This window comes from Meriones unguiculatus, chromosome 18, assembly GCF_030254825.1.
Source record: "Meriones unguiculatus strain TT.TT164.6M chromosome 18, Bangor_MerUng_6.1, whole genome shotgun sequence".
NCBI classification, from domain to species: domain Eukaryota; kingdom Metazoa; phylum Chordata; class Mammalia; order Rodentia; family Muridae; genus Meriones; species Meriones unguiculatus.
This window is the reverse complement of record NC_083365.1, coordinates 12,567,359-12,590,511: the sequence shown is the minus strand read 5'-3', so window position 1 is coordinate 12,590,511 and position 23,153 is coordinate 12,567,359. Positions and strand designations below refer to the sequence as shown.

General features: G+C 49.8%; 1 protein-coding gene across 6 annotated transcripts; it reads right to left on the bottom strand.

The window, feature by feature from the left end:
• Positions 1-8,450: 8,450 nt before the first annotated feature.
• On the bottom strand, positions 8,451-22,083 carry Pdyn (prodynorphin). 6 transcript variants are annotated; one of them, XM_021628884.2, is made up of 4 exons: positions 21,777-22,083; positions 20,492-20,552; positions 11,654-11,801; positions 8,451-10,524 (listed from the first exon to the last, which is right to left on the bottom strand). In XM_021628884.2, exons 3-4 carry the CDS (start codon positions 11,783-11,785, stop codon positions 9,910-9,912), a joined length of 747 nt encoding a protein of 248 aa, XP_021484559.1. In that variant the 5' UTR covers positions 11,786-11,801; positions 20,492-20,552; positions 21,777-22,083; the 3' UTR covers positions 8,451-9,909. The 6 variants fall into 6 exon arrangements, with proteins under 6 accessions (XP_021484559.1, XP_021484554.1, XP_021484568.1 ...); XM_021628879.2 differs by having other exon boundaries at positions 11,654-11,804; positions 21,777-22,082; XM_021628893.2 differs by lacking the exon at positions 20,492-20,552 and having other exon boundaries at positions 11,654-11,804.
• Between the last annotated feature and the right edge of the window lie 1,070 nt (positions 22,084-23,153).

The window sequence follows — 23,153 nt, the reverse complement described above, 5'->3', positions numbered from 1 at the left end:
GGCCTGGGCACACCTCACTCACGTCCCCTGCACCTGCTGGCCTGGGCACCCCCACTAAGGCTGCCCTCCCCTCTCATCTCTACCACGGCTGGCTCCTTTGAGAATGCTGTCCTGACCGTATGTAGGCCTCGGTCATTCCGTCTCCTATGGAAAGTAATATCAGGGATTGGAGCTACGGCTCAGGGGTTAAGAGCACTTGTTGCTCCTACAGAGGACCTGGGTTGGGTTCACAACACCGGCAAGGCCGCTTATAACTACCAGGGACTCCAGACCTCCTCTGGCCTCCAGGGCTACGTGAGCTGGTACGCATAAACTCACGCGGGCTCACACATACTGTAAATAAAAAAAAAAAAAAAAATAACCACAACTTTTTTTAAAAAAAAGTAATGACATAATCTAGTGACAACGTTAATAATAATTTAAGCTCTTAATTGTAAAGTTATGTTCTCACAAAACAAAACCTAAACCAATACAGGATGCTCTTTAGCTTACAGGCGGAGTAACTGCTGAACATCCACCATGAGGGCTGATGGACTTCATGGGGTCTAGAACGAACCAAGATGAGCCACTGGGTACCCCTGTAAGGGAGCTTCCTATCCGGTTACATGGAGTGAGGAGACACACCCTAAATGATTTGCTTTCTGCCTACTCAGCTTCCCGCTGCTGGCAAGGCCACTCCCCATTTGAGTCTTACCTCCGGTTCATCTGCCCTGCTGCTGCTATCGTTTGCAGACATCAGAACCGTTTCTTCCACCTTCCAATGCGCGCTGCAGGCCAGTGGCTCTCCAGGAACCCCCAGGCCATCGGGGCTAGCCTGGAGGCGTTGAGGTGACTGGCTTCCGGTGCCGAACAGCCACCAGGTTCTTGGCCTCTCAGTGTGAAGGCAGACGCTGCTGAACTGCTCGGACTATACCGTGCAAGCCAATCAAAACAGACAAACAAACAAACAAAAAAACCTTTAAATAGGTATTTCTTTCCTCTAGAGAACCCCAGCTAATCCACCTACTTAACAAGATATTACCCAGTGACCAGAAGACAGGAGCTAGGACACTGAGGAAAGACATAAAGGAAACCTGAGTGTCCATCACGAGGTCAGTGAAGCCCCTGCAGAAGCCTCTGCACTGCCTCAACCATATTATAGTCTAAAAAAGACAGAGTGATGGAGATTGCAAACAGATCCGTTGGTGTTAAGGATGGGGGAGCGGTATGGCCAGGCAAAGCCCAGCATTCAGACTTTGTCTCACTCCCCTGTGCTTGCCTGCTTTTTTCTTTCTGTTTTGTTTGTTTGTTTGTTTGTTTGTTTGAGATAGGGACTGACTGTGTAGCCCTGGCTAGCCAGAACTCACCCTGCAAACTAGACTGGCCTTAAGCTCAGAGATCCACCTGCTTTTACCTTTCTGGTGATGGGATTACAGGTGTGTGTCCCCAACCCCAAGCTCGCTCGTTTTCTTTGAGTGTGTATGTGTGCGCGCGTGCATATGTGTGTGTGTGTGGTATATGCATGCTACTCTCTCACTTTGCTCATCGTTCCTTTGAAACAAGGTCTCTCACCGAACTTGGAGCTGCTCTAGCAGCCAGCAGGCCCCACTGACACTCTCGTCCCTGCCTCCCAGAGTCACAAGCGGAGTCACAAGTGTGTGCACAGCCATGCTCTGCTTTCTACACAAGATCGGGACCCAGAGCCTCGTGTTTGTGCAGCAAGCACTCTTAACCACCGAGTCATCTCTCCAGACCTGTCTCACCTTAAATGTGAACTCCAGGGCAACAGTGAATGAATGAAGTGCAGAATCAGTTGACAGCACAGGACATAGCATCCAGCAGCATTCGTGACATGGCCAGGGGAAGGGCGGTCCTGGCAACGCCAGGTCTTAAACTCTAGAGGTGATGTTACCTCAATGTTGCTTTAATTCAGCACTTGGGCCGTGCCACTTCTTTGATGAGATCTTTCACCTGTTCACTTTGTTTCTGAGATAAGGTCCACTTACCACTTCATGACCGGAAAGCCCTGAGCTCAGCAAAATGGAGGACTCTTTTTTTTTTTTTAGTAAGGCTCCCTCTTTGCTGCCTGATCTGGGGCTCCGGAATCCCCACACCCTCCACCTGAAGAATGTCCCATAGTTCTCAGGGAACTCACTGGTCTCACTCCCTTTCCCCTGATAGAATAGAACCTGGTCAGGAAGCACCTGGGATTCCTGGGATGCCTCTCCATGCTAATGGGGCATCTCAGTACCTCAGCCCTCCGGCCAATGATATTCACCCACTCTGGAAATCCCTACCCCCTCCACAAAGTTCTATATAGTCTCCTCAGCGCTGGAATGAAATTGACCTGCCTCCCTGCAGCTGGGCCTGGAAGTCTGTCATTCCGTCATGCCCATGGTCCTCGGAATCCCTGGCCCCCAGTTCTGCTCCTTTTGTCTTCGGGGACTGGTGACCATGATCTCTAGGGGGCCAGGGAGAGCCACGATAACCTACAGGGCGTACATGACCAAGCTCTTCCCGTCACTAAAGTGTCCCTGTACCTCACCAGCTATCTGCTCCTCCTCAGGCCTTGGTGTAATAACCACCCTCTCATGGTACTCCTAAGAGGCCAGGCCTCTGCTCTCTGTACCCAGAGCTCCTCTTTCACCTCCACGCCACCAGAATAAACTCTTCATGTATCTGCTACTGGCATTTGCTCTAAGGCAGTGGTTCTCAACCTTCCTGATTCTGTGATTCCTCATGTAGTGGTGACCCTCCCCACCTCCAGCCACAAAATTGTATTTGTTTCTATTTCATAACTATGATTTTGCTGCTATTATGAATTATAATGGAAATATTTTTGGAGCTAAGGGTTTGTCGAAGAGTTCGTGACCCACTAGGAAGTCTCCCCTGCTGGACCACACAGTCTTGAGCGCAGGGGTCATGCACTGACCCCTACTGTGCCTGTGCCCAGGGAAGGGGTCAGTGAAAACTCATGGTCTCAACCTGACTGTTGGTTAGTTTCACATGAACACTCTTGATGCGTTGTGGGGCGGCGGGGGTGGGGGTGGTGTTCAGATGCTTTTAAATTGGCAAGAAGCATTGTAAGCTGGAAAATAAAAAAAGAAGCGGAATAGCCATAGTCCCCAATGCATTGAAATCCAATTTTATTTGTAAAAAAAAAAAAAAAAAGTATATACTTGACAATGATGAATCTTTTTTATATAAAGCAATTCAGTGACCAATTCAGATAATTTTCTTTCTAAAAGCTCAAACCATGAGGTCACGTTTTTCAGGCTAAGAATGGTGGGGAGGTAGGAGCTTCATGTGTTTTCTGCAAGGTAATTTAACAAGTGTAACTGATTTTTTACAAACTGCAAACTGGCTTCCCAGCCTCCACCTGCAGAATTCCTAGCGCCACCCCTGCGTGCAGGAAACCACCAGGAGAGCCAACCACCCTTGCTGCCTGTTTGGAAAATGTCCTGACTGGGTCCTTGATGTGAAAAAAAGAAAAGTTCCTGCTCCTTCTGGAACCTTCCGCCACCCTCTTTTGGAGATGCCAACTGACCTGGCTGAGGTTACATTCTTCCAGAGGCTCCCACCCCCAGGAGCCAAAAGTCAGGGGTCTTCTCCAGCATCCCCCATGTGAGCGATCCAGAGCAGGACCCTCAGAGGCCAGAGTGGGTAACAGTATAAGGCAGAACAGTGTGGAAGCCAGTGCCATCTGGTCCCATCTGCTCCACTTCTATCTCTGCCCTCCCTCGGCCCCTCCTCCTTACTCCTCTACCACAAATACTCACACACCCTCCTCTTAGCTTCTGAACTTGCTGTTCTCCGTGCCTGGAAAACACACACACACACACACACACACACACACACATACACACACACACACACACACACCTTACTAGACAATACAACTTAATGACAACCTTTTATATCTCTGGTTTTATGTCACCCCTTCAGAGAGGCTGCTGTGACCCCTCCAAGTGGCTCCCCTTCTTTCGTTACTCATCCCCTCCTAACCCTCCCCTGCCAGGGCCACCCCTTCTGTTTAGATACTTTCTCTCCCACCTTGAGAAGTGAGCCCCGTGGAATAGGACTTTGCTTAAACGCCACCGAATCCCTTGCTCCTTGCCTGGTGCTGCACATACAGTATAGACTTAACAGTGCTCTTCAAAAACGAGATGAACTCACGTAGGGAAGAGTTCACCGCCCCGGATTACACAACAACTTTTTAGCCAGATGGTATCCCCGTGTGTCTGTGAGCTCCCTCAGCTCTCAGGGTAGAAACCCTGGCCTTCATTCTTACATCAGGCAACGAAACTCAGCGGCTTTGGTCAGAATTTACTGACTAACGCAGATCATCATGAGCTGGCTCCTGAAAGCTTAAAATGCCATCAGCCATATTTCGTGGAAGAGAAAACTGAAGAGGTCTAGTCCCCTGCCTCAGCTGCCATGCAGTGCTAGAACAACACTCTGTTCCTGGACTCTGCTCCTACTCCGAGTCCCAGTATTACACATCTTGTCAGTAATCAGAAAGCTCCCCTGGCCTCTCAGACCTCAGGGCAGCTCCTGTGAGGGCTTGGCAGAGGTCCAGAGGCATTGGAGGAGAAGACAGGTCTGTGCTTTCAGAAAACAAACTTCCTATCAGTGGTAATAAAGGCTCCTAAGAACAAATAATGGACTCAACCGAAATAAGACAAAAGCGAGACAAATTGTGTGTGAGAGCAACACGGGTGCATATTTGCACATTGGAGGAGTAATTATAAATCTTTGTTATAAATCTCCACATCCCTGTATAGTGTTATGGATACAAGGCTGACATCTATTAGGGAAGCATTGTTCCCAGGGCTGATGTGGGGATTTTTGTTGTCTGCACTTTGGAGCCTTTAATTAATAGATAAGCCCCATCCATTGCTAAGCTGATTCCGTGTGAGGGGCCCGGGGGAGACGGCGGGGAAGGGGTGACCCAGAGCTAGGATGGCAACGACTGTCACGATCATTATGACTAAACTTCCTGACTGGAGGCTATGTTCGAGGTTGTCTGGAAACCGCTTGCTTATTAGTAATGGGCTCTTGAAAGGTTACCAAGGGGTTGGTATGTTGGCATCCAATTCCTGGAAGCTCCGTGACCACTGCATGGTAGCCTTGGCCAGTGACAGAGCCTCGGGAATCTGGAGGGGCTGTGATATTCTCTGCCCCACACGGAGCTCATTAAAAAGGCTCTTGCGGAGTCCTCTGGGGTGTGGAAATGTGCTCTAGGGACTCAGTGGCAGCAGCCACAGCTGTATGCAGAATGTCAGTAGCCACCCTTGAGGTCACAACTCCAGAAAGTTACTTGATGCCACTCTTTTCACATGAGTGGTAGAATGCTGTTCCTTCAACAGGCTTCACTCAGGTGGTATCAGGCACGCCATGATCAGAGTCGACACCAGAAAAAAAATGGGTTCTGAAGAGATCCAGTCCCTACCATGGCTGGTGTGCAGGGCTAACACATGCTCAAGCCGTGGGCTTGGGCTCTCGGAGCACAGCAGCCTGAGGCACACATTGCTTAAGGCAAGTCAGGTATACTGTAGACTTAGCTGATGCTCCTGAATTTTTTGCCTCCGACCAGTGAAGCCAGTGTTCTCCTTCCCACTCCAGAGACTGGAACTCTGAGCCCAAATACTCTACAGCCCCAGAGCCATGTTGTCTGCCCTTCCCTGGCATGCATGTCTCTTGGTGACTATGAAAGTCACCTAGGAAACGGAAGCCAGAGCAATGGTATTGTGGGATCCATAATGTATGGGGAAAAATTTTAAGGCTAGTTCTCTCTCTCTCTCTCTCTCTCTCTCTCTCTCTCTCTCTCTTCAGGAATTGAAAAAAGAGATTATAAAGTGGTGAGAGAGTGATGTCTAGTGTCAAAACACGTGGCTATGCACACTGTAATACAATTTCATGATTACTTAGCTCCAACCGAGAGCCATCACGCAGAGCCAGATGTCTGAAGTCTCTTACATTTCCCAGAGCATCTGCTCGCCAGCTTTCCCTGTCCCCACCAGCCCCTCCACTCACTGCGCAGTGGTTCGCTGCTGTGGAGTCTGGTGCCTTCCCTTCCTGCTGGGAATCATGCTCCAGGTTTCTTCCGCCGTGCCCCTCCCCTGCCCCTTGGACCAGCCTTTTCCTTTCCCATTTTTTTGCATGAGATTGAATCCAGCCTGTCTCCGCGATGCTTATGTTCTGGCCAAGCAGGCACCACATGAACATCTCTGTGATGACTGGCTTAAGCTCATTATTGATTATAAGACCCAAATGCTGACGAAAGATACAGAAGAGCATGGACCAGGATTGTTGTAAAAACAATTCGTAAAAGAGAAACCCGCATTGGTGAGGCCTGAAACTTCTGAAAACTACACAGAGCCTTTACCACTGAAGAGAAGAGGTCCTGAAGTCCTTAGAGAGCTCCTTCTTTCAGTTCTACCTGAAGCAAAACCTCCCTGGAGTTTGCATTACATAAGCCAACAGATTGCCTGGATTTACCTGTTTGAGGTAGTCATAAGACATTTGTTTGAAGGTAGCAAAAAAAGTCTTCCTGTGCTGACAGACAGCAGGTTCAAGACCCAGTGGGTGAAAGTGATGGAAGTGACATTCTGACCCGTTAAAGTGAAGAACAATGCTGTGAAGTGTCACTACAGACGTGTTCAGGCAGATTTGGGATGTCTGCTTTTGAACCTGGTGTGGCTGGATAGGATGCGTTCAAAGCCCAGGTTCCTTCCTTCTGACTTCCCTTTCCTGTGAGCACCAAGAAAGAAATATCCCCAAGAGAAGGATCTCCGTAGACAAGGCTGACCTGGAACTCGGAGATCCACCCATTTCTGCCTCCCTAGTGCTGAGGTTAAAGGCCACCATTGCCCTGCTCTTCGGAACATTCTTACAGCCCTTTAATCCTGTATCCCAATTATTTTCTTTACAGCAATTTTTACAACTACTTTTAACCATAGATTTATATTTTTCCTTACTTGTTGATCCTCTAACTTGTTGAAGAAGGAAGAAAAGAATATATATCATAAACATTCACTAGTTTATAAGTACCTCATGTAGTCTTGCTGCTGCTGGCCACTGTCACAGCTTAATGATTCCAGCCTGAGAGCTATAGGGCCAAGCACAGACAGAATGAGTCAAATTTTACTGAGTTCTGCTCTTTGTGCTTCTGCCTGCCTTGGCTGAATCTCTTCCCCGCTGCCTGCTTTGGTTGAATCTCTTTCTTCTTACCTTAGGAAAAACAAATGCCTGTAAATCTACCTTAAGAAACAGTCAACACAGCTGTCTGGTTAGACATCAAAATCCTGTTTCCTAAAACAAAAACATCCTTATGGCTCCCAACAATGCCCTTGTCTGCAGACATGCTCGGACTGCAGTAGACGCTTCCTGTCGGTGGTCACGGGACCCAGAGAGCATCCTCAGGCTGCAGGAGAGTTCAGCACTGTTGCCCAGACTACAAAAGCTGTAAGAAGCTACGGGATGGGAACAGACTTACACAAAACACTCTGACACATTGCCTGCTAGCAAAATCATGAATAAAGCTGAGCTCCCTGAGCGCAGTTACAAAAGTTGGGTGTCTGTAACATTCTAAGAATAGAAAGCATGTCCATGCTGTCTCCCTGCACTTCCTGCCCCTCACAATAGGTCTTCCAGCACGGTAGGCTTTCAGTTAGTACCTTGTTAAATGGATGGAGAGTGAGCGTCACACCCCTGACCCCATGCTCTACGTGAAGTCACTTGAAAATCAAGGGTTCCAATGGGACCCACATCTATAGCCATTGAGTCACCATGACACATCCTACTGAAAGACATCTCATCCGCACCATTCAGCAAAGGATGCCAGTTCAGCAGAGGGCAGTGAATGTTTGCCACCAACACATTCACTCTTGTTAGCAATATCGCTGTGACCTGTCCCAGTTTCTCTGCACAGGAAGCGGCCCCCGAGGGTGCAGTACCCCTCTCTGCCCTCCCTGTTTTGTTGCTGAACGCCCAACTTTGCCATTGTTCCTTGAGATCACGTGGGGAAGGAAACTCTCACTTACCGAACCTTCGAAGCGTATGATCACATCTGATTCTCTCAGCCACACTACAAACACTGCCCTATTTGTCTTTATTTTATAGAAACAAGAAGTAAGGCCCAGTGGGGCCAATGACTTACCCGAAGTTACACAGACTGAACTCACAGACTTGAATCTGTGGAACGTTCACTTCCTTGCTTTCTGTTATTCCACACTTTGTTTTCTAATGTGACTATAGGGGCTGGAGTGGTAGCTTGGAGGTAGAGTGCTTGCCTATCACGCATGAGGCACCAGGTTCAGTCCTCCAAAACAACTATATATGTGTGTATACATACTACACACACATATACTTACACACATGTATAGTAAGTATATGTATGTGCATGACATATACACACATATGATGCAGTACACTCTCTGGAGACTACTTGGATATATCATGCCCACACATCAAGTTTTCAGCATAATTTTATTTATTACACCAGGAAAGCAGGAGACTACACAGGCCTATTAAGGACTCACACATTCCAAGTAAGCTGGGTGAATGTGGTTTTTAAGCGGCATACAAAGCCACCCTAAGACAATCTACACACCTCAGAACACATGAAAGAGCGCTACAGGCTGCGGCCTCTGTGTGGCGAGGAGCTCTCGAGACATCGTCTGCAAACATGCACCTGCAGTCTGTTTCCTCTCCCACCAGGCCCCACCTCCTTCACCTAGCAATCTAACAGTCTGCCTGGAGACGGGGAGATCTGAATCCAAAGAGGACCTTGCCTCTGATTCTGGGTTATGTGAATCAAGGGAATCCACTTGTTCTTGAACACTCCATCATTTGCCTCTCTCTCTCTGCTTTTATTTGGAGACAAGAGAGAATGAGTGTTGAGATGGGACAGTCTCTCCTTCAGCGACTGCCTCTGGCTCCCCTTTCCCAGTGCCAGTGCATATGCTGGGCCAAATGGCTCAGTCAAATGGCTCCAGCTCCTGCAGCCAACTCAGCTACTGAAGAACACAGCTGTGCTCAGCCCATCCGCTCCACTCTGATCAGCTCCTCCTGGGGTGGAAGTGTGAGACTGATGGCTTTTAATGAGGGCTCTGGGAACTGGCCCCAATTCTGAGTTTGTTGTACAGAACAAATTAGTTTGTTCTGCTCCCCCCTTCAGAAGGATGGCTTCTCATCACAAGCAAGGGGCTTTCACTCCTTTAGGAGAGGCACCACCCTAGCCCAGGGTCTAGGACCCAGGCTTTTCCAGACACACACTTGAAACCCTGAGAACTCTGGATGCCCAGACGGAACATTTAGCATGCCAGAAGCCTGGCCTCTCTGGACTTATAATTCCTGTCCCCAAAAAGGCTTTTCATTCAGCCTGTGGCCTCCAGAGTAGGGTCCATAAGAAGAGCCTCTGGTGCTGAGGATACAGTTTGGATTTGCATTTGCATTTGCATATGTCTTTTTAAGTTTCTACTCTGTATGCCTCCTGTTTCATATGCAAACTATCGGGAAGTGCTCCTTTTTCATCTGAGAGGAGGATGTGATCAGTGAAGTTTGGAGATCACAGACCTATAGGTACGAAGAACAGTTTCTCTGGATTCTGGGGTGGGGGTGGGGTCACAGGGACAGTGTGGTTGGGGCTGATACAAAACAGCTGTCACTACTAGCGGTGATTTAGAGGTCTAGGGGTTTGAACTGGACACCGGGCACACTGGTAGGAGACCTCCACTCTTCTCTGTCACTGACTGCAAGTAAGCACTGCTCCTGGGCAGGACAGGGGCGGGGTGGGCGTGGATGTCTTCATGTGAGTGCTGGAAGGAGGAAGTGATGGGGCAAAACCACACGAGGATGGAGTGGGCTCTAGCAAGGGCAGAGGTCGGGGGAAGCTGACCCAACTCCATGGCAGGGAAGCGTTACGGATCAAACATCTACATCTTCAGAGTAGGTGTTGGGCTTCTCCTGGGACCGGGTCACCACCTTGAACTGACGCCGCAGGAAGCCGCCGTAGCGCTTCTGGTTGTCCCACTTGAGCTTGGGGCGAATGCGCCGCAGAAAGCCCCCATAGCGTTTGTACAGGTCCTCATGCCCTACCCGATCCCCGTCCTGGCCCCCATCCTCGTCCCCAGCCATCTCGGAGCTCCTCTTGGGATATTTGCGCAAAAAGCCGCCATAGCGTTTGGCCGGTTTGCCCAAGTCCTCCTCATTGAAACGGAGCGCGCCGGCCTGGGTGGCTCCGTCGTTCATCTCATCAGCACCCGTCAGCTCAGACTCCTTTCCGTCGCCGAACCTGCCGGAGAGACCCCTGAGCTTCTCCTCTGAGAGGCTGGTAAGAAGCCGGCTTTTCTCCAGCTCCCTCAGGAGGGGCTCCAGGAGCTTGGTCAGGGCGCTGAAGCCTTCCTCCAAAGCAGCCTCGTTCTTCGAGGCATCTTCGCCACGGAGGCCAGAGGTGGAAAGGGCGAGGAAGGACAAAAACTCCTGGCACCTCTCCCACTCTTCTGCGGGCGGCACCACGTTCTGGCACTCCAGGGAGCAGATCTGAAAGGATACAAAGGAGAAGAGTCACTCGATGACTTTCATCATGTGAGGCATGAGAATTCAGACCTACAGAGATTAGGCCTCCATCCCAAAGGCACGGAGACACAGGAGGCAATGCCAAAAGTAGAAGCAAGATCTTCCAATTGCCCTGCGCCTATGCGTTCCCTCCCCACCTCCACCAGGCGTGGAGGGGGCTGCCCACACTTTACAGACAAGAGAGGTTCAGAGCAGCAGAAAGAAGGTGCGTAGGGAATGGGACGCCTGAGGGTGTGTGTGTTGGGGGACCGTAGGATCTACTCCTTAGTGCTGTAGGGAGCATTGATGACGGTAAGGATGCTGACAGTCGTGAGCAAGGCTGCAGCTTGAGTTCTGAAGGTCTGCCGCGCGGAGTCCACACCTTAGCCACATTGCTTTCCTAAGAGTGAGTGCGGACCTACTGCGTGAGGTCCACACCCAACGAATACAGACTAGACAGACATCAAACACTTATCATCATGATCTCAGGGGATCGGTTCTCATCGTGTGGAGGAGGAAAGGGAGACTCGGGGAAGAGTCCCGGGGTAAGGGAGCTGGAAAGGGCTGAAGCCTGACCGTTGTCTGCCACAGTTCAGCCAGCTGACAGGACTGCGGTCTTTCTGCGCTGCCAGGTGAGATGGACGGGAAGCCGTGACTCAAAATAGCATCAACAGACCCGGCAAAACATCTCAGGCCCACGAGAGGGGGTTTGGCTCCCAGCCCGCCAAGCAGATCCTGACAGGGTCAAGGGGACAGCTTCTGCCAGGAGACTGAATTTGGAGTTTGCCCGAGAGCTGGTAAAGGAAGCTTTGAAATGTGTCCCCAGAGCTCCAGACTGCAGAGCCAGCACCCCATGTCTACAGCCTGTTGCCAGGCACTTGGCTGCCTAGAAACGTGGTCTCTGTACAGACCTGGGAGAGCCATGGCGATGAAATCTAGAGTGCAGTGGGAACTAGACATCAGACTCTGGTACCCAGCAGTCCGGAGGGCAGGAGATGGTGTGTGCCAGCAAACAGCAGCTACAACAGAGGCACAGCTGCCCAGATGTTCCACCCCCCTTCTCTGGGCTCCACTCACAAGTAGAATGGTATGGAGAAGCCTTGCTGAGACCTACCAGGGGGTTGATGGGATGGAGTCCGTCCTGAGTCCTCACTGCACACAGGGAGCACAGGGATGGGCAGTCCGTGGCGACGTTAGAGGGCATCACGAGGAGGCAAGCTGCCAGCATTAGCCTGGACCACGCCATTTTCTATCTCACTCTTCTGCTGGAGAGAGAAAAGGAGAAGATGGTGAAGCGTGTCCTGAGCTGACAAGGCCATATCTCTTACTCACGTCTCCTGTAAGAGCGTTCTCCTTCCCATCCTGTAGTCAAGGACACAGGAACTAGGGAGGTAACGCCAGAGTCAAGGCCAGGGAACATGGAACGGTTGAATGCTGAGTAATTGCTGCATCCTGGGATCTTGTCTCTATTGACAATCCATGCAACTGCTCTGCGAGGCAGGCTATGCCGTAGTCTTTACTTGACTGATGGAGAAACTGAGGCACAGGGAAGTGATTCTTCACAGCTAGGAAGCCAGTAAGCCCCCGTGTCTGGCCTATCTACCTTCAAGGTTTGTTGTTATGTGCTGAGTCCAGAGGTTGGAATGTGCTCTTCCCGCACTTCTCTCTCTCTCTGCCTCTCTGTTTCGTCTTTGTCTGTGTCTCTGTGTGTCTCTCTGTCTCTGTCTGTGTCTCTGTTTCTGTCTCTGTCTGTCTCTCTGTCTCTTTCTCTCTCTGTCTGTCTCCCTTCCCCAACCCCCGGAGCTAAGCTAGAAGCAATCCTTGCACTGCTGACTGCTCTTTCTCTTCTGTTTGTTTGTTTTAACAAGGTCTTTGAAACTCTCCTCTTTTGCCTCAGCATTCCTCCTCACTCTGACAGGTGCTTCACTTTCACCCTCTCTCAATGCTGGCCTCCCGCCTTAGCTTCTCTGATTATAGCACAGACTACCCTTCTCAGCATATTAGTTCCAAGATGGCACCCATCAGGTGGAGTGAGGCCTCACCCTCTGCCCTCACTGTCATGCGTTCCTCAGTCCGGCCCCATCCTTAACCCCAACAGTCAGATCTGGGATCTGCTTTCATAAATATGCCAGGTTCTGCCTCACCTTGAGCACGCTGCTTCCTCTTCCTGGAGACCCTTTTCTCTCCTCTTGCTATTTGTCATTTCCTTCTTTGACTAGGTTTCACATGCCAGGAACTTGCACCTCTTCCATCATAGAAGCACACCCCCTAACTAGCTATGTGAGCTATCTCCCTCTCCAGGCATGGCGCACGCGCACACGCGCACACGCGCACACACAAGCGTTCTGAACAGAGACTATTGCCTGCCTCCTCTGTAATGCTTGTTTGTGGGCCTCTAACAGGCTAAACTTGTTCCTGCCTCAGGACCCTTGTGCCTTCTCTTCCTCTCTCCCTCAAGTTTTCTGACCTGAGGTTTTCACAAGACCCTCTTCCCTGAATTCAATAAACTAAATGCCACAGGGCCAGATAGGCTCACTCCAGCTGAAGTATCTGCTTGTACCGCTTCCTCAACCAGAACATTAGCTTTCAAAGGCAGAGACCTTGGCTGTCTTCACTTCCTATCCTAGCATTTAAAACTCCAGCCAGCACATAGTAGGCCCTTTGTAAATGCTCGACAGATGAACTGATGGCATATAAGAAAGCCTGTTAAAAGTTGTCCCTTTAGAGAGGCAAAGATGTGAGGGGTAGGAGAGAAGGGACATGAGAAAGACTGGAGGGAGGAAAGGAAAGCGGAAAATAATGGAATTGTGTTTCAGCTAAAATAAAAAGTTAATGTTGCTCCTTTCACAGTCAACTTTAAAAATGTTCATTTTATTTCTAATTACATGTCTGTGTGTGGAGTAGGTTATAGCGATCCTTCAGGTGCCTGTGGAGGTGCCTGCGCCCATGGAGCCGGAGTGACAGGCAGCTGGGAGTTGTCTGAACCACATTTGGGTTCTTTGCAAAAGCAGTGTTCACTCCTAACAGTTGAATCATCACTCCAGCCTCACCCGTCAATTCGCCATAAGTCAAATCACCATGCAGCCCTTGCAAATGGAACTGTGATGCCCCAGAGATTCCTAGCCAGCCAGGTGGGGCTTTGCTCTCTTCCCGCCCCTACATCCTGACCTGCTGTCTCATCCACCTTCTCTCCGGGTTCCTGCGAACTGCTCTGCTTCTGCCCATATTCAGGGGCTCCAAATAGTCTACCCTGAGCCAGACCTCTAGGATGCACCCCAGGACAGGCCTCCTCTCCCACCGCACGCAGCAGGCTCCCCATCCATCATCTCAGTTGCCATTACTGAGCTGCAGCTGCCCTAAGCCCCTGCGGGCGCTTCTCTTGCTGGGAGCTGCCCGCACCTCGCCCCGAGCCGTGAGAGGGGCACAGGGCCCATAATTGCAGTTTCTAGAACGGGTTTGAGTCATCAAGCACTAAGTCCTCCATGAGTCCCAGCAACAGAGAGCGGTGACTGTGCTCCAGGCTTAGTCTACCCACCAGCTGAGGGGTGAACACGAGGTGCCCGCCTTAGAGACGAGAAAACTGGGGCTTAGGAACTTGGTAATTCGCCCAGGGTTATACGCAACTGTAGGCCAGAATGCAGGCCCACGTGCTTCTCTTGAGCCCAGGCCCCACTGCTGTAGGCTCAGGGAAGCTCGGAGAGGAAAACACAGAGCACTGTATTCGTGTACCTTGTGTGTCTCTTTTCCTCTCGGGTTTTTCCTGTTGTCTATCAGAGGAGAAAAATCCGAGTTCCGAGTAAGCGAATGCACCATTTACATGCAAACAAAATAAATGGCTTTTTTTTTTTTCTTTTTTTTTTTTTTGGTCTCTGATACTGATGATAATAGGCCTGGCATGCTATAAGATTTGAACAAATTAAACCCACTGGAAAGCCTGCATCAGGGGTTGGGTGACTTCCCACACCACTGAGCTCTAAAAGAGAGCCAGTTTCGACCTCTCTATACAGAACCAGTGACAGCCTCTTTTTCTCTCCCTCGGCTTCTGTGTAATGACATAGGTGATGAAGTAGCTAAGTACCTGGCCTTCCGAGCAGCCCCTTGAACTAACCACTGCACTGAATAGCAACTGAAGGCTATCCAGTGAGTGCTATTACCAGGCCTGCTGAACAAAGAGAAAACTAAGGCTTCCCAAGACTTCCCCTGGGCATAGCCCAAGGGAAACTGGCACCTGAGGAGCGTCCTGTAGAACTTGCCTTCTCATCCGATGGTGCCCGCCCATGCTCCTCCATCTCCCTGGCCCACACTGCGGTCTTCAGCCTCTGCCTGGTTCTGGACCAGATCCAAGCTTATCTGCCTGAACACAATCTGCACGGTAGCCAGGGACTCTCCTGACGCGTTCCTTTGATAGTGCTGCTCCCCAGCTCTGCACCAGCCCTTCGGGCTCTGCAGTGCCTCCCAGAGGTCTGGCCCTACACACAGAGCCTGCAGTTGGTAAGGGCACACGGTAGGCATGGCTGTGCTCATCCTGTATGAAGCAAAGTGTGAGGGAGTCCTCAAGATAACACCTTAAGGCTGAAACCAATAGTTTTCCCAAAGTAGAGAGAACATGGAGGCGCAAAAAGATGACGTAATCTGTCCACAGAATCCTAGCAAATCCACAGCGCACAGGCAGCCTGCTGTGAGTTCTGCCTGACCCAGGCTTACCCAAGCCACTTCAGTGTCACAACCAAGGACTCATGACTGCTCTCCCTAACCCTCGAACACCTGTTGGCCATTCCTTTGACCTGACTAACATCCCTTCTTTAGAACTCAGCCTCAGGTATGAAACCAGGAAGTCTGTCTGCACCTGACCCCTCCTCAGAGCTCCTGCAGCTACCCATGCTAGCTGCAGGACATGGTTACCTCTGACTGTCTGAGTCTAACACAAGAGGGGGGTTTGTAAATACAAAGTTCCGGCAGCCTGAGTGTGTACAGCGTATTTGCCCGTGGCAGGGAGGCATTGAGAAAAACCACGTAAAGGAGAAGCTGGAGTCCTGATGCCAAGAAGGGGCAGAGGCCAGTTCCTGCCAGCCTTGTGGGCCTAGCTACAGTTTTAATTTGTTTAGAATGTCATGAGCAAACTGGGGAAGTTTGTACGATCAACGCATGGATGGACTGATGTACGCATACATGGATGGATGTGTGGATGGATGGATGAGAAGCTGAGCAGATGAATGGATGAATGATACATGGATGGTGTCCCAGAACTTCATCTAGGATTCAAACGAGACCAGGAGCTCCATACAAGTTTGTTGGGTGAGTGGGTGAATGAACAGACATTTTAAAACTGAGGAGTTTTTTGTTTTTTGTTTTTTGTTTTTTTTAAATTGAAAAAAGGAGAGTAAGAAAGTTCAATTTCCAAGTTGTTTGGAAAAAAAAAGTTAAAAGCCTTTGAGACATTGGAACGGCATTTTGTCCCTAGTTATGAGGAGGACACAACACAGACCAGACCCCACTGCTCCTGCTGAGCACCTAACAGACATTTGTATCTGCCACACTTGGACGGCCAACTCAAGCAACTTGCAAAAGCAGCTTAAAGGGAGAGGGCTTCAGTGATCTTGAGAAAGGTGGGGCCTCCAATCCTGCCTGAGCTGGCTGCAGGCACACTGAGTTTGTTGCGAGTACAGATTCCAGCTAGACACTTAACCACACTTGGGGGAAAACTGACTTTGCTATGTGTCAGTTTTCTCCGCTACACAGTGGAACTAATAACAAAGCGTGTGAGGGTTCGCAATCAAATGAGAGGCCATGTGGGCGCTCTAAGCCCATGACTGGCTCACACAAGGCATTTTAAATAAAAAAGTACGAATGCAGTGGTCTGGTCTCATGTGGGCTACAAGGAAAGGGAAAAAAGAGCAAAAAGAACATAGGCCCAGCATGTGGCCAGATATATTCTCTGATCTGCGTGGGGGCCTGCTGTGTGGAAGGCAGAGCTGGTGTCCTCACGGCCATAGCAATTCAGTAATAGCCTCTACCTCTCAGGAGCCTACTGTACCAAGCTTGTGCGTACTAGCTCAGAATCCCTAGAGGTGCTGTTGTTCCTTCATGCTTTCTGAAGAAGGGAAGTTCTCTTGTCTTGTGAACAGATGATCCAGCTCCCTGGCTTGATCCCTGAGGTAAAATGTGTCTTTACACACTGGCCTTGAGACCACCCCCATCTTATTTCCTCCTTTTTGTGAACACACACTCCTGAAAAGCAGCTGTATTTACAAACTGATTAGCCGATTAGAAGTTCAGCACTGTGGCGAGGCTAATTTCCTTATTTTGGGTTAGCTTTAGCCCTCAGAAGAACCATTCCCTTGCCCACCTCTGTGTCAGAAGTAACATCCTGTGACTAATAAGTAAAAGACCTTTAGAATCTATTGTCTTAGCAGACCCGAAAGCTAAGAGTCATCAGGTAGCATCTTGGGCCTATGGAAAAGCTTCCCCCATCTTCCTCTACCTGCACCTCTGATGTACCCACCAATGTATTTCTAAGTTTGCCTTGATTTATGGCTTCCTTTGTTCTGTAAAACTATAAAACTTCATGAAACTTCCTCCACATCAGAACATGGAGTTTCCGTGCTTCTGTTTTCCCAGGCCATGGTCACTTAAGGTGGCTCCGGGATAAACTCTCTTACTCCCTTTAAGATGAGAGCTGTGGTTTTCTTGTTGTGGTTTTCTGGCACCTTTAAAGGGTATTCAAATGACTGAGCGATGTCAGGTGGCTCCCGAGTGAGGGTGAGGCAGGGAGATCGCCACCTTTCCACGGGGGGGGGGGGGGGGGATATCTGTCTGTGACGGACAGAGCTTGGAAGCCAGACCAGCTGCACCTCTACGTCTGGGGCAGACAGAGGCAACGCAGCTGTGGCCTTTAATGTATTGAGAAGTAGAAAGGCAAGCAAGAAGATGAGCCTCAACCAGTGACCCGGAGGAAGGTGGGCTGGAGCCCTCCCATAATCCTCTTCACCGGGCACATCATGCACTGTGTCCTAGGCCACAGTCTGGACACACATAACAGCCCAGACATGTGGGGGAAAGAGGTGTGACCATCCTACCAAACAGAAAAGGACAATCTGGACATCCTACACCACGACCACAGGATCAAAATCTTCCCTTTCCCTTCACAGGTGTATTCTACGGGTTTTTATGGGTTCCATATGTCTGAAGAACCCTGCCCCACTGACAGCTACCCACGGGTGTTCACATGCAACAAAAGCATCATTAACTGCTGAAACACGGGCTCAGCAGCCTGAAAAGCCTAATGTTTTTACCGTCTGAGCCTTCACCTAGGACGTATGTGCTGTCCTGCTTCATTTGACTTATACAAGTCTGATAGTTTTCAGCTAATTTTCCTGGGTCTCCTGGAGCCATCTCCTGACAGAAGGCCAGGTGGGTTTACTGCAGTACCCTGGGGTTGTATCCTGTGCCTTACAAATCCAGAGCCACTGCTGGTAGCAGGACCCATTAAGGAAGAGAAAAGTCACCACTCACCTGGGACTTTAACACTCCTTGAGAGGTAAAACCATGGCCTCATCAGACAGCCCCTACGTCCCCTCTCTCTGGACAGTGTCGTTAAGAACCAGAATACAGGAGAAACTCTTTTTCCTCTTGATCCAGAATTCCTTGAAAGCGTTGGTTTTGTTTTGATTTGATTTGTGCCCGCTCCTCAGCTCGGAGATATTTCTACTGTAGTTAGCCAGGGCTCCAGAGGCAGCAAGCATTTTCTTTGAAAAGCCGGGGCGGAATAATAATGGCATGATTTAACATCACAATTATCTCTGGCAGCAATGTATGCATATGATTGTTCCCATTTGGAGGAAGAGGAAATGGGAAAAGGTAAGAATGAAGTCACTTGTGTAAGGTCACAGGATGAGTCAGGAGGACTCCAGCTCTCACACCCACCTTGACACACGTCACCGTTTCTGTGACCCTCCAGTGACAACCTTTCTGGAATCTATCAAGGATTGTGCCACTGCTCTGTGCCAGGCAGGGTGCCTCTGGATGGCCCCTCAAGACAGGCTATCAGTAAAGGCTTGGACTGCAGGGGAAAACTGTGGACTGAGAGAAACAGCACCTTCTAGTAGTAGGGCTGGAACCTACAGCATCTTCCACCTGGGGGCTAAGTGCTTTTTATCTTTTATGTGAATTACCTGGGTCAGTGAGCTGGACACTGTCAGCCCCACTTACTGGATGGGAATACAGTGACTCTGAGAGACAGGAACTAGGCATAGAGTTAATCTGCTGACTACACAAACTATCCCGAGGTATAAGGGCACACGGCATCTGGCTATCCTCCAGATGTTCACACACCCCTGAAGATGAAACCATTTCAGGACTTTTCACTTTATTGGAAAATAACAAGTTCATTTTGATAGATTCCCGAAGGGCTGGTAAAGGAAGTCTTCAAAACTTGGAAGCGTTCCTTGTTGAGATATGATCACTGATAGGGGATGTATGAACCATTTGCACAATGGCTCAGGTCCTGAGCAGAAAATGAGCCAACCTTAAATGAGCCAACCTTTTGTTCAGCGAATATCAAAGCATGGGTACAGGACTAAGTCATACCCCAAGGTCGCCACATTTGCAGGGACAGATAGAAATATGGGTCCTGCAGTCTAGACCGCCAGTCTCAGGGATGTGATTAGCTGCGGTTTTAAAGTAACGGTTCTCAGCTGCTGGATTTGTTAATAAATCCCCTCCCTCTTTGTCATTTGGCACTGTTATAAGATAAGGAGAAAGACAAAAGGAAAATGAAAGGGCAAAGAGAGATAAAGAACCAGAGAAAAAGGATCCAGGGTTGGGGACAACAAAGACAGTGTAGATGCTGGGGGGAGGGGTGAATGGGAAAGAGAGGGGAGGGGCAAAGATGTAAAGAAAATGAGGCAAATGCCAAGGTCCTTTCCTGCTCCTCCCCGAATCTGCAACTTAAGCTACATAATAACTGCTCAGTAAACCTTTATCAAGTTCAATTGAATTTTGTAGAAATAAGACTGGGGACACATTACCCTTGGTGAGTATGTCTGCCCTAGTGAGCAAGCATTCTGGCCACTGGGGGTAGGGTCAGGGAAAACTGCTGCGCATGTCAACTGCTTCACAGATGTGACAACTGAGATCTAGTGAGAGTATGGAGAGGGATCTAGTCTGAGCTACAAAGGACTTGAGGGCAAAGCTCTTCTGACGTTACTGTCGCCCCCTACTGTGGTCAGCTGTGTTTTAGCACCTTGCGAACCCCACTAAGATCTGCTAATCACTCACCAGCCTCAGTGGCGAGAGAAATCATCTGCTGACCATACTTGCTCAGAAAGCGAACCTCTAAAACCAAACCAGCAACTACTGGCCCCTCTGAGAATGAGGGAGAGATTTAATAGATAGACAAGCGATGCTAGGAAGACTGGAGGTGGGCTGAAATATCAGGGAGGGGCTTGATTAACCAGGGGTGGGGTGGAAGCCTGCCATTTTGAGTCATTCCAGAGTTGATCATAACAGCAGTTACTGAGTTCCTACCAAGTGCCAAGTGCATACAGCCTTCCATAGACGACGCATAATAACGTGGGGGGGGCATTATTAATATCATCTTCTTTATATTGGTAAGGAAATGAAGACCCGAAAAGGGAAAGGGTCACACACACTTAGGTGACACATGGAAAACTCTTGAGGCAATCCTCAGGAAGTCCTGAGAGGCTTCACAGCCTTCCGCGTGTTTTCTCAAATTGCCCAGACCCAAACACTTGAGTCGCCTGCTGTGGCAAAGACAGTGGGTTAAAACCGCTTCCATGTGATACTATGCTCCCAGCGGCCAGCCTCTCCTGGAGACAAGGGGACTCTGGGACCCATCACACTTAGCACAATGAGGACAAAGCAGAGGGCTCAGGATTGTCAGTACACACACACACACACACACACACACACACACACACACACCATAACTCACCCAGCTGGGGCTACTTCAAGAGCTCCCCCTACGCAGATCTCAAAGCCTGGTGATGAATGACCTGCACAAACAGAACAAAAGACAAAGTGGGGTAGAATGGGAGCACTGTGGGGTGGGGGAACAGAGAAGGAAGGTGAGCAGAGCGTAGGAGTAAGAGCCCCACGAGAAGAACAGAAAGGGACTGACAAGCTGAAAGGTTTTGCAACAGATCTTGACAGCAATGCCTGTCAGATGAGAAAGACAGCAGTGTCTGTTTCACCAACCCTTGGCAGAAGGGTGATAATGAGGCTTTGCTGTCTGTGGGAGGGTACTTGAAAGCAGAGCCAATAGCCTAAAGAGCTTGGGAGCTTTATTAAGGGATACTTGTAAATCTTAAGAGGTTCTCAGAAAAAAGAAAAATACCCGGGAAAAAGTAACGAATCACAGAATTTACTTTTCAACCTTGGAATTGTCTGCAGACGCCTTCCCTGAAACTCACCAGCTTTTTTTTTTCCCTGATGTCAAACTTTGGGGTTTCGTAATAGTTATATTACTTTCCTTAAATGTGGGCATTGTGATAGGAGAGCCCCTGGCTTTCCTGAGGTGAGCTTCCCCCAGCCTAACTTAGCTGCCTCCAGCTGTAACGTGGCTGTAATTTACATGAAAGCAACAAGTCCTTTCAAAGTCAGATAGACAAGAGAAGTCCTGCTCGGGCTAGGTAACCAGCCATGCTCCCACTTTCTTTCCTCATTCTCCTTTCAATCAAAGGAAACCCAGACTTCATTTTGAGTAAAATCATGGCACTCAAATTAGCACTTTGTCAGTGATTAAGCATGATTCAAAAAGAATAAAAAGGACAGCGCGTCTTTACGCATTGATGGTGCGGATCGATACTTGGCAGATGCAGAGTCCTCACCCTCGTTAATGTTCCCAACCCTTGTAATCTAAGTCCAGTGAGGGTGTCAACCTTTCAAACCCGGCTAATTAATGGAACCACTTGGTCTTCCACCCAGGCTGCCCCTTTCCCCCTCGGAGCCTGAAAACCAGCTCGGGGGACTTCTGTGTGGCAGAGCCAGAGCGCAGCTAGCACCTGTGGAAGCCAGGACTGCACCAGGCACGGGTTCCAGGGGGCAGGCAGCTGTCTGAACTCACTGACCTGGCTTTAATAAGCTAGCCTTGAAACTCTGACTTCCTGTGCTGAATAATCAGAACCAAACCTGACTTCCCTCAGCCCAGGCTCCCACCAGTTCCCCTGCACAGCGTAGATGCACAGAGCCAGGATGTCTGAGCTCCCTGCGGCTCTTACCTGTGCCCTGCTTTGTCCCTGGTAGGCTTCTGGCTGATCAGATGGTAGGGTGGTTGATCCAAGAATCAGGAGGCACCCTGACTCCAGCTCAGAGAAGTGCCACAGAAGAGGCTGTGAGGGCTACCAATCCCCCTCTGGCAGTTCTGGAGCCTTACCCCCCCTTTTATGGACGAGAGTCTCCCCCTGTGGCTCAGCCCTCTCAGCGCTAGCTCACAGAGCACAAGCCGCCAGGAGCCAATGGGGAAGTGGCAGAGCAGTCAGAGCTCAGACCCCCAGTCCTTCCACTCAACTCCTGGGCCTGAGTGAGACACAATAGCTGCTCCGAGTGGTGTGATGTGGAGGAGGATGCTACGGCGCAGTCTGGGGGTGGATTCTCAGTGTAGTGCTGTTTGTCACTTCAAATTCGACCACTTTCAGCATTTTCAGGAGAGTGTCACAGGCAAAGAGAGACAAAGGTGGGGAAAGGCAGACAGAGAAGGGGACAGGGAAAGACTGAGAGGTGCAGAGAGTCAAAGAGAAAGGCAAAAGGAAGTCGGCCAACAGAATGGAACAGAGAAAGGTGATGTCTGAGACAAAGCGAGAAAAGAGACAGACCCACCGCCACAGAGGCTATCAGAGACCAGGAGATAAAGTAGGAGTGGGAGTCACAAGTAAAGGAATACTGGGACACGAAACAAAGGCTGCCTCAAAATATAGGAACCAGAGGATGTCCTGGAGTGTCCGAAGTAGAGTTCTTGGTTATGGAAGAGGAACATTCAGCTCCATGTTGGCTGGGACACACGCGTGTGCGTGCGCGCGCACATTCACACACACACACGCACACACACACACACACTGGCATGTGTAATGTATGTTAGTGTACACTTGACTGAGGATGCCAGTTGACTTGGGAACCTGTCTGAGTCAATGCCAGGCATCACCCTTCCTCACAATCAGGAGCTGCCGTTCAGTTTTCTCTGGCAGCAACATGGAACGAATGTCATGACATCCCTCCTCTGAGTACTGGCTATGAAGGGCCTTTGTGTGGCTCTGGGTAGGAACACGGCTGCTTGTGTGAACCCTCCCCCGTGCCCTGAGCAACCTGAAGGTTCTTCATGGCTGCAAAGACCTCTCACAACACAAGCATCTCTGAGTTTGGAAGAAAGCATACACGCATCTTCAGTCAGCAGCAGAGCTGCTTGTCACGGCCGGGAGAGTGTCAGAGGCTGGCCCGGAAGTGCCTGGGTGGCACCAGGCAGTGAGCAGCGATGTCAAGTTTAATGCTCATATCCTCGCCAGGTGCAGTAGCAGAGGCTAAGAGAGCTGAGAAACTGGACACAGGATACAGCAAAACAGTCACCAAGCCATCATCCAGACCCAGACTGATCTGGCCCCAAC